The 12419-nt window shown below is 42.8% G+C and overlaps 1 protein-coding gene across 1 annotated transcript in view; it reads left to right on the top strand.

The window, feature by feature from the left end:
• Positions 1–12419, top strand: part of LOC126456662 (protein yellow-like) — a 175540-nt gene that overhangs the window by 108274 nt on the left and 54847 nt on the right. The window contains exon 4 of the mRNA XM_050092406.1: positions 10186–10444. Within this exon, the coding sequence (XP_049948363.1) occupies positions 10186–10444 (259 nt within the window). The remainder of the gene's footprint in view (positions 1–10185; positions 10445–12419) is intronic.

Below are 12419 nucleotides of genomic sequence, written 5' to 3' on the forward strand. Positions count from 1 at the left end.
TACTTAACCCTAACTAACCTAAGGATATCACACACATCCATGCCCGAGGCAGGATTCGAACCTGCGACCGTACCGGTCGCGCGGTTCCAGACTGAAGCGCCTAGAACCGCTTGGCCACACCGGCCGGCTCAGTAACAAAACTTTTACTTCAACCACCTCATGTTTCTATAGTTAACCATCATCATCAGGTAGGAGCCATACTTTATGCAGTCGTTTCTATTGGCAAACGTAGGTGATTTCTTGCAGTAGCATGTGAGGCGTTAGCCGAGCGGTCTTAGGTGCTGCAGTCATGGACTGTGCGGCTGATCCCGGCGGAGGTTCGAGTCCTCCCTCGGGCACGGGTGTGTGTGTCTGTCCTTAGGATAATTTAGGTTAAGTAGTGTGTAAGCTTAGGGACTGATGACCTTAGCAGTTAAGTCCCATAAGATTTCACACACGTCTGAACATGTGAGGCGACCAAGAGCTTAGGCTGCGACTTGAACTACCAGTAATAAAATGAATAAGCTACATCACTCACAAATAAGATGCTGTTTAAAGATATAAAAGACACTTACATTGCAAGGAGAACAATATGTGTGCATACTTTTAATTATACAACACTGACGCAGCGTCGTGCGCGCTCGTGTGCTAAGGAGCTATAATTTTCGTCAACAATTTTAAAGCCAACTGTGTAAACATTGCATGACTTGGAACAACAATTTTGGCGAAAAAATATACTTTCACTGCTGCAAACACACATTGTGTGACGCACACGGCGAGAAGCACGTGCGACTTTCGGCATCATAATACAGCACACATATTGTTCCTTATGCACCGTAAGCACTTTTGTACCTTAAAACTATTTCCCACGTCTCATCTATAACTATACGAGGTGTGGCTAGAAAAAAACCGGACTAGTACTGGTGAAACAATAAAACGAATGCAATAAGGCTGAAAGTCGCGTGACCTGTCACGTGACTCTCGCTCCACCTACTGTTCGAGTTTCATCTGCCTCCTGCACTCAGTCTGCCCGTGGCGTCTGTTTTAAGTAGTTGACGTTTTGCCTGTGCGTCTGAAAATGTTGAGTGTACAGAAAGAACAGCGTGTTAACATCAAATTTTGTTTCAAACTAGGAAAATCTGCAAGTGAAACGTTTGTAATGTTACAACAAGTGTACGGCGATGATTGTTTATCGCGAACACAAGTGTTTGAGTGGTTTAAACGATTTAAAGATGGCCGCGAAGACACCAGTGATGACACTCGCACTGGCAGACCATTGTCAGCAAAAACTGATGCAAACATTGAAAAAATCGGTAAACTTGTTCGACAAGATCGCCGTTTAACAATCAGAGCAGTGTCTGAGTTAACAGGAGTTGACAAGGAAAGTGTTAGGCAGATTCTTCATGAAAGTTTCAACATGAACAAAGTGCGTTCAAAAATGGTTCCAAAGTGTCTCACAATTGAACAGAAGGAACGCCGAAGAATGATTTGTTCTGACATCCTGGAAAACATTGAAAGTGATCCCACCATCTTACAAAATGTTATTACTTGCGATGAATCGTGGTTTTTTACTTACGATCCCGAAACTAAGCGCCAATCGATGCATTGGAAAACTCCTGGTTCTCCACGACAAAAAAAAGCACGAATGTCAAAATCGAATTTCAAGGCAATGATGATTTTTTTTTTTTTTTGACATCAAAGGGATTGTGCACATTGATTGGGTACCAGAGGGACAAACAGTGAATCAGCATTACTACATTAGCGTCCTGGCTACCCTACGTGAGCGAGTACGGAGAAAACGGAAAGATTTGTGGAGAAAAAAGTCATGGATCCTTCACCAAGACAATGCCCCAGCTCACAGTGCGTTGTCAGTGAAGACGTTTTTGGCAAAACACAACATTCCCATCTTAGATCATCCACCCTACTCACCTGATTTGGCCCCCTGTGACTTTTTTCTTTTCCCTAAAGTCAAGTCAGCTTTGAAAGGAACTAGATTTGAGACTATTGAAGCAGTAAAAGAAAAAGCGACGGAAGTAATGCATGGACTTACCGAAAATGATCTACAGCATTGCTATGAACAGTGGAAAATTCGTATGGAGCGGTGTAGAGACCGAGGAGGAGAGTACATTGAAGGAGATAACATGAAATTGTAAATAACTGTAAATAAATGTTTTTTCCAGCATCAGTCCGGTTTTTTTCTAGCCGCACCTCGTATATGACAGTAGTATCTGTTCCCGAAAGAACAGTTACCGTAGATGAACATGCAGCTTTGCTAGAATGAAATGATAATTAAATGGACACCCTAGGTGCAACCACGCGTTGATATACTTCACTGCGGACATGTTGCAAATGTGTGGCCTGACCGGCACTCGAACCCGGGGTCTCCTGCTTACATGGCAGACGTTCTATCCATCTGCCACCGAGGGCACAGAGAATAGTGCGCCTGCAGGGACTTATCCCTTGCACGCTCCCCGTGAGGTCCACAGTCCCAACATGTCCACACCACTACATTCGTAGTGCGCCTAATAGATGTTTGCCCATCATACTCATTACTCGTGGCAGATTAATCTACCAAGTCCCGTACGAGTTCGGGCATAGCGTGTGCGTTCGCACAAGAAGGTCAATTGCGGGGAAGCCATATTTTAACTATATATGACGGAATGTGCGTCCCACGGGCAGCGTGCAAGGGATAAGTCCCTGCAGGCGTGCTATTCTCTGTGCCTTCGGTGGCTCAGATGGATAGAGCGTGTGCCATGTAAGCAGGAGATCCCAGGTTCGAGTCCCGGTCGGGGCACACATTTTCAACATGTCCCCAATGAAGTATATCAACGCTATCAACGCCTGATTGCAGCTAGGGGTCCATTTAATTATCATCTATAACTGGTGTAACTAATTCATTTCATTATTAACAATGCAAGTTGCAACCTAACATCCCGACCACCGCACATGGAACGGTAACAAATCGCCTATGCTTGCCACTAAGAACAGCAATGTAAAGGAAGAATTCACCTGATTATGGTTACCCATAGCCATGCACAGAAATGGTATTACAAACTTAATGAAGCCAAACTTTCTTCCATTTTAACTAACGACACCGTCCACAACAAACGTAATGGATAATGTAATTTGTTTAGCAGTATCTCCTACCTAGGAGAACATTGTCGCTCTCGATGTGAGTAGATGGACATTGCATAGTGATAGAAAGTTCCTAATGAATATGTGTCAAGTTAAATTGATCAATTTTCATAATTTTAATAAACTTGGAAGTAGACATTTACGTGTTACAAATCACACTAAATTTTAGCAGTTATTCCTAACTACATAAATAAATAAAAATTTTCCCAAATATGGTCCCTTACATACTCCATTAGAAATTCATACTATAATAAAGGTTTATGATCTTATAACAACGCCAAGTTTTCACTTCTACAAATAATTTGTTAACCTAGTTGTTTCTCACAAAACCTTTTAGCTCAAAACCTTTTAGCTTACATCTACTTTCTCAATACATGCTAGCAACAATGTCCGAAATTTCTCGTGGGTAAATATAAAGTATATAATTTTCAGTCAGTTAAATAACGTATTTACAAAGACAAATTATGTAGTTGTAATAAATGGTTTGGAAGCTAATTATATTGACAACAAGTTTTCGTATTTCAAAGTTTCTACTAGTTAAATATTGAATATAATTTTATAGTAACACCCATCAAAATATATGTTGCCAGGACGATAGTACATAAACTCTCTTACATGCTTACTTTCTGACAGAAGAGCAAGAAATAAAAGCAGTCTTGTGGAATACAGATGGAGTAAAAAGTGCTCTTAACCTAACACCAACAGACATTCTGCAAAATTCGGATCTTGCAATTCTAACAGAAACCTTCCTGATAGACAGCTGGCAACATAAAGATTTCTATAATTATCACCTAATGGCAAAGAAGGGAGAAAGAGGACGACCCATGGGAGGAATATCTATCCTACTGAAACCCTGGATGACGCCCACCAAAAAAATCATAAAACAAGAAAATAGGAGGAGGAGGATTACTGTTCAACGTCCCGTCGACAACGAGGTCATTAGAGACGGAGCACAAGCTCGGATTGGGGAAGGATGGGGAAGGAAATCGGCCGTGCCCTTTCTAAGGAACCATCCCGGCATTTGCCTGAAGCGATTTAGGGAAATCACGGAAAACCTAAATCAGGACGGCCGGACGCGGGATTGAACCGTCGTCCTCCCGAATGCGAGTCCAGTGTGCTAACCATTGCGCCATATCGCTCGGTCAAGAAAATAGTATGCTAATAGAAGCGGCAAACACAAATATAATTGCAGCCTATTTTAAACCGCACACAAATGCTGTAGAAATAATTGACGAAATAGTCACACTCATCAAACAATGCGACAGCAAACCCACCATTATTGCAGGCGATCTCAACTGCAGAATAGACACAGAAAACTATAAAACAAAACTAGTCGTTGAAACCCTAGAAGAAGATGGTTTCACCTTACTTAACGATAGACAGATACCTACATACATATGCCACAATGGGAAGAGCACCATTGATATCGCATTAACAAGAGGAGACATAGAAGGAAGTATTCAACCAATATGGCATGACTCCAGTACTCCTGTACGAAAGCACATTCCAATGAAGATAAAAATAAATATCGTCACGTCACCGCCAGCAAGAAAGACCCACCAAATCACACAAAGAAAAATTGATATAGAAAAATTAACAAACGAGCAAGAACAATTAACAGAAATAGAAACTTTCATAGAGGAAGGAGACCTTGAAAAAGCAACAGACCAAATAGAAGACGTCCTAAAAAATTCAGTGATACAAACAATCCCCAAAACAAGGACGGCCAAAAGATGGTTCGATGCTGAATGCTACAGCAAAAGGAACACTGTTCTAAGAATCCTCCACAGACTAAGAAACCAGCATGACGAGGAAACATACAAACTGTACGCAGAAGAGAGGAGAATCTACAAAAAACTAATAGAAGAGAAGAAAGAAGAATACATAGAAAGTGAGGCAAAAAGAGAAGCGGATGAAGCAGAGAAAGACCCATACATAGCAGCAAGACCAAGAAAATTGGCTCATACACCAAATATAGACCTGAAGGAATGGGAAGACCACTTCAGTAAGATACTGAACAAACAAGGACTCAAAACACCCCCAAAGAAAGAGAAATAACATCAAACTAAGGAAAAAGACAATACATGGGAACCCCTAAATGAAGATGATGTGAAAAAAGTAATAAAAGCACTGAAGAACAAGAAAGCAGCAGGACCTGATAATATATACAATGAACACATAAAAGATGCAAAAGAGGCCCTCCAACACATATTGACCAAACTGTTTAACAAATGCCTGGAACGTGGAAGAATTCCGACACAATGGAGACATTCGACAATAAAAGTTCTCTACAAAGGTAGAGGAGACCCAATGGACCCAAACAAGTACAGAGGCATAGCCCTGGAAAATACTCAATTCAAGATGTTTTCGAAGACAATAACACAAAAAATCCAAGCCTCTGTGGACAGTCATCTCCCAGAACGACAAATGGGTTTCAGATCTGGAGGATCAACACTTACGGCAGTCAGGCTTCTTCTAAACAACATCGATGATGCGCTACAAAAGAAACAAATGTTCTACACAGTGTTCATAGACTTTACCAAAGCCTTTGACCTATTGGAAAGAGAGCTCATAGTCCGAAAACTGGAAAACACAATGGGAGAAGATAGCGTATGGGCAAGAATAATCAAATCAATCCTCGAATACAATTAAATTACAATATCAGACAACCTCTCTTTTTCGAACCCCATTCTGCAATCGAACGGAGTCTTACAGGGTGACCCAATGAGCCCTTTGCTGTACATTCTTGCTACGGAAGAAGTACTCCGAATTGGAGAAAATGAAGAAGATGTGTATGTATATGCATACGATGACGACATATACAGAAGCTGCAGAGAATCATTGAGAAAATAGACAGATGGTGCAGTGAACACAAACTACACATAAACATAACAAAGACAGAAATGGTAATTTTCAGAAAAGGAGGCAAAACACCCAAGAATGCGGAAATCAGTATCAGAGGACAAAAAATAAAAATCTCATCAGACTTTAAATACCTAGGAGTGACATCGCAACCAACAGCCAAATGCTTCGCAAAACATACAACAGAACGTGCAGCCCAAGCAATAATAGCAATACAGGACATCAAAAACATCCGCCTACTCAGTCTAGAAACGGCCATGAAATTATTCAACGCAAAAATCCTGCCAATCCTGGCCTATGGGATGGAGGTTATATGGGACCACCTGACAGAAAAAAATCTAGAAACACTAGAAAAGGTAAAATCGACCTATCTAAAAAGATCAATGCGTCTCTCAAAGACAACAAGACCTAGGCTAGTGTACCTGCTAGCGAGAGAGACATTCCTAATTGAAGACATCAGACTTCGATATATGATGCCACACACCAGGGCTTCCAGAAAGCAATTGAAGATCATGGAGGACAAACGAGAAAAAATATGGCCGGAGTTTTACGGCACCGAAGCAATGACGAACCGCTCATGGACAGCACCAAACTTCGAACAGCGACATGTTGTAACTAGACTTTCTAGTCACGGCTTTCATCATCTAATCTGCAGAAACAAAACTTATCACGACCCAACCGCAACATGTGTATGTGAACTGTGTAACGAAGCCTGTGAACGATATCACATAGAACTGTGCAGTAAAAGAGTGAAATCGATAAATGAATATGCAAAAATGTAAAATGTAAATGTAAAATGTTAAGCAAAGTAACTGTATATGGCTATTTGGCTGCAATTTTATTAAATAAAATTTCTGACAGTAGACAGGTGCAAGAACACAGATATAACTTGTTATTTGTGTGAAATCAATGAGTGCATCAGGCCAATTGTGTCACAAGCGGAGTATACTATTCAGTGAAATTTCTGGTAAGCTGACGATGTGAATCGCATTTGAAATCGACTTTGGATGAGACTGCTCTCACCAACTAATCATCTGAGTATGAATGGCGGTCCGCCATACGGTTTTAACTTGCCAGTAATTCTTTCCTAATCCTCCGAACTCTGTAGAGGTGCAAAGGCCCACTCAACAGGCATCATTTGCAGGAGAGCTTCTGCGGAATTTGATAAACGGGAGACCAGATATGGGTAGGTTGAGGCTTGAGACGTTTTCAGATGGCTTAGTGACGAAATTCAAAGAATCCAGAATCTCGTTCGACACACGACTTTTACTGATTTCTAGAAACCAAAATCTCTCGAGTCATTCAACGCCGATTTGGATACTTTCTTCTATTCTTTCATCTTCCGAAAAGCTTACGGCCAGAGTTTCCTGGGGTATCAAAAAGATTTCTTTGTCTATCAGCTTGCAAAAAGTAAAAAAAAAAAAAAAAGGAAAAATCAGTAACTGAGGTAAAATACGTAAGAATTCTGGACCTTCTAGACTTAAGTCATGAATCAATTCCTGGATCTGAAACGGAAAATTATCTTTCATAAGGAAAATTCAGGTGCCTAGGAACACTGAGGAGCCTGAAGCTCAAATTTTTGGTACATCTGCAGTCTGTCTTTATGAGATTTGGCATCCTCCGAATTCCATCTTTCGTAGTAAATTAATTAATAGATGGTTGGAAAATGTTTGTAGTTCAATGAAGAACTTAAAGCAATAGTGCATAGGCGGTTTTTTTTTTCGTAATTTGCAAAGGAATGGAGTCCGCGCAACAGAGAACCGTTGGGCGAAATCCATTGACTGAACAGGAATTATGACGGAAAATACGTTATTGTTTACATTTAAAGGGCAGCATTCGATTGTCATATCGGTTAATGTTTCCTTGACCTCAAAATTTATGGAGTTGTGGAGGTCGTAAGTTCAAAATAGAGGAAATAACGGTATTCACATGTATATAAAGCTTTAACATGATGTGTGTGAAGATACGGTTAATTCTAGTCACAGCAGCAACAATCTACGAGGTTCGACAATAAAGTAATGAGACTGATGTGAAAAAAAATGTTGCTTACCGTTTTAGTCAAGTTTAGCGTTGTCTCCTTCAAAGTAGTTCCCTTCTGATTGCACACAGTTTTTCCAGTGTTTCTGCCATTGATGGAAACATTTCTGGAACTCATCTTCTGTAATATCCTCCAAGACCCTCGTCGCAGCTTTTTGGACATTTTATGTTGTTTGAAAATGGTGTCTCTTGACCACCATTTTGACTCTTGGAAATAGAAAAAAGTCGCATGGAGCGATATCTGGTGAATAAGGTGGCTGTGGTAGTACTGAATTTTGTTTTGCTGTACTGACAGAGCAGTATGGGATGGCGCATTATCGTGATGCAGATCTTCAGTTATTGCTAGACGAACCGTTTCTCGATTGATGTTAAGTTCTTCTGCAATCATTTTCACGGATAATCTTCGATAAGATCGTACGAGTTCACGCACCCTGGCCAAGTTGACATCTGTCCGTGAGGTTGATGGTCGTCCACTACGATCTTCTTCTTCAACATTCGTTCTGCCTTCACTAAACATTTTATGCCAACGAAAAACTTGAGCTCTCGACATAACTTCCTCTCAAAAAGCCTTCTGAAGCTTACCGTAAGTTGTCATCGCGTTTTCACCCAATTTAACGCAAAAAGAAATGGCATACCGTTGCGCAATATTATGCGGTTCCATTTCTGTGACAAGGGACACAAGCTTAACTTATTACAGCAGAACTCACGACTGAGCAGTTGCATCGATGTGCCGCTTGGACTAGAAGCAGATTATAGACCAAGGTCAAAGATATTGTGCCTACACAAGCCTGCAGGGTTGCCACATCTTGCAAAGAAAATCAGTCTCGTTCCTTTATTGTCACACCTCGTACAGTGTGGTCAGAAACAGTGCGAGAAGCTTGTCAGAGTATTGCAGGGTAAACTGTGCTGAGAAATAATTGTCAAAAAAAAATTGCACCGTTTCCGAGTTGTTTAGCATTAAAGTTAGTCAACCAGGCCGGCGCGCACGCGAATTCAAGCGGTCCGCCAGAGACAGTGTCTCCAAACGAGTTCTTCGTTTGTTTTCCTACAACCGACCAAGAGGGCGACACAAAAATTGTACATGGGACGTTATTAAGGATCGAACCCGAGCCGAAGGCTGAGCAGTCTCGTGCGCTATCACCTACACCAGGGGTTCCCAACAAAATTTTCTCGAGGACCCATCTCATCGAGCATGATTGGTACCTTGTCATATCATAGTATCAAGTACCGAAAAAATCCAAATTAAGAGTCTTTTTATACGTTTTCTATTTTTGGTACTTAGAAAAACATTGACATATTCCTTATTGAAAAAATATTGAGCTTAAAACTTTTTCAATTTAGCCACCATTGTTATTGTTAAATTTTTGATTATTTCTCAAAATCTTTGTCTTCAAATCTGGGTGTTTAGTATAACTAATTCCTTTAAAAAATAAAAATTGAGTATGAATTGAAAATGAAAGGAAAAAATTAAGACTGTGTGTATTGGTCTTTCAAGTGTATTACACTTGAGATTGCATTGAGTACACATGTGTGAAAAATAAGAAAACACTAATTCAAGGAGAGCTTCTGTAAAGTTTGGAAGGTAGGAGACGAGGTACTGGCAGAAGTAAAGCTGTGAGTACCGGGCGTGAGTCGTGCTTCGGTAGCTCAGTTGGTAGAGCACCTGCCCGCGAAAGGCAAAGGTCCCGAGTTCGAGTCTCGGTCGGGCATACAGTTTTAATCTGCCAGGAAGTTTCATATCAGCGCACACTCCGTTGCAGAGTGAAAATCTCATTCTGAAAAAATACTGTTACAACAGAGTACTTCGTCAGAAGCGGCCAAAACAAAAAAATCTGTTATCATACGAAATATATTTGATATATTTTTTTTATTCTAATAGCATCTTGCGGACCCCTCTGGCATAGCTCGCGGACCCTGTTGGGAACCACAGAACCTACGCTATTAGAACATCTGACACGAACTGTATCTGACGGGCCCCTTGCATTTGGGCGAGGAACGGCCCGGTTAGCTAGCTTCAATCCTAATTACTTGGAAACAGCGCAGCGTATCGAAATTTTTCTCAGCACGACCCACCCTGCGACGCCCCGACAAGCTTCTCAGACAGTCACTGACCACTCTGTGTAATGAAGAACAGTACATGAACTAAGGAATGCCCGCCGGTGCTGTGTGCAGTACAAGGAGGGCTCGCTGCTGTCAAACATCGTGTCGGACGTGCGAGACGGGCAGTGCGAGGACGCGTTCGCGTACGCCACGGACGTGTGGGGCTTCTCGGTGATCGTGTTCAGCCTGCGCGAGCGCCGCTCCTGGTCGGTGTCGCACCCCTTCTTCTACCCGGACCCGCTGGCCGCCCGCTACCAGCTGCACGGCGTCTCCTTCCGGTGGACCGACGGCGTCTTCGGCCTGTCGCTCTCGCCCGCGCACTCCGGAACAGGTAAGGCTCCAGAATAACAAACTAGAAATACACCTCGTAAGGTAAAGGCGCGCTGCAGAGGATGCTGCAGCACTACAGCTTATCGCCGTTATTGTTCACTTGTTTGCGGAGTGAGTCTCTCAAACTGTTAACCTCAAATAATTCCTGAATTCTTATGTGGTAACTACACTTCGTTTCAAATCTGATGAACTGTAAAAAGGTATCACCTGTACCCTAAACATTCTCTCGTCAATAACTACTAGCTACAGGCCTTTATTTATTTCATGTTGTCATGACTGTAAGATTGCCAACGGCCTTGCCGCAGTGGTAACACCGAAGTTAAGCGCTGTCGGGCTGGGCCAGCACTGGGATGGGTGACCGTCCGATCTGCCGAGCGCTGTTGGCAAGCGGGGTGCACTCAGCCCTTGTGAGGCAAACTGAGGAGCTACTTGACTGAGAAGTAGCGGCTCCGGTCTCGTAAACTGATATACGGCCGGGAGAGAGGTGTGCTGACCACATGCCCCGCTATATCCAGTGACGCCTGTGGGCTGAGGATGACACGGCGGCCGGTCGGTACCGTTGGGCCGTCCAAGGCCTGTTCAGACGGAGTTTAGTGTAGTTTATCTCTGTAATATTGCAATAAAATTAAATATAAGAGACATTGCTGATGTTACGAAGATCCCCCATGGATGGATATTAAAAAGGATTAGTAGCAAATAGGTAAGGTGAATAAACGTAGTGGTGCCAGCATGCAAAAGGGAAACTGCTGCAGCAAGGTCACTACGCTCCGTCAATACACTGAACCACGAAAGAAACTGGTATACACATGCGTATTCGCATACAAAGATATGTAAACAGACAGAATACGGCGCTGCGGTCGGCAACAAGTGTTTGGCGCGGTTACTGCTGCTACAATGGCAGGTTATCAAGATTTAAGTGAGTTTGAACGTGGTGTTATAGTCGCCGCGTAAGCGATTGGTCACAGCATCTCCGAGGCAGCGATGAAGTGGGAATTTTCCTGCACCACCATTTCACAAGTCTACCGTGAATATCAGGAATCCGGTGAAACATCAAATCTCCGACATCGTTGCGACCGGAGAAAGATCCTGCAAGAACGGGACCAATGACAACTGAAGAGAATAGTTGAATGTGACAGAAGTGCAATGCATCCACTAATTGCTGCATATTTCAACACTGGCCCATCAATAAGTGTCAGGGTACGAACCATTCGGAGCCGAAGTTCCACTCGTGTACTCTTGATGACTGCATGACACAAAGCTTTACGCCTCGTCTAGGCCCGTCAAAACCGGCATTGGACCGTTGATGATTGGAAACATGTTTCCTGGTCGCAACAGTCACGTTTCAAATTGTATCTAGCGGATAGACAAGTACGGGTATGGAGACATCCTCATGAATCCAGGGACCCTGCATGTCACCAGGGGACTGTTCAAGCTGGTGGACGCTTCGTAATGGTGTGGGGCGTGTGCAGTTGGAGTGCTATGGGACCCCTGATACGTCTAAATACGACTCTGACAGGTGACACGTACATAAGCATCCTGTCTGATCACCTGCATCCATTCATGTCCATTGTGCATTCCGACGGACTTGGGCAATTCCAGCAGGACAGTACGACACCCAGAATTGCTACAGAGTGGCTCCAGGAACACTCTTCTGAGTTTAAACACTTCCCCACACTGGCCACCAAAACTCCCGAGACGTGAAAGTATTGAGCATATCTGGGATGCCTTGAAAAGCGCTGTTCAGAAGAGATCTCGACCACGTCGTACTCTTACAGATTTATGGACAGGCCTGCAGGATTTATGGTGTCAGTTCCCTCCAGCACTACTTCAGACATTAGTCGAGTCCATGCCACGTCGTGTTGCGGCTCTTCTGCGTGCTCGCGGGGGCCGTACACGATATTAGGCAGGCGTACCAATTGCTTTCCCTCTTCAGTGAATGTCTCTAGATAACAATGGATGGTTCAGAAGATGAAAGA

The sequence above is a fragment of the Schistocerca serialis genome, chromosome 2 (genome assembly GCF_023864345.2).
Source record: "Schistocerca serialis cubense isolate TAMUIC-IGC-003099 chromosome 2, iqSchSeri2.2, whole genome shotgun sequence".
NCBI lineage: Eukaryota > Metazoa > Arthropoda > Insecta > Orthoptera > Acrididae > Schistocerca > Schistocerca serialis.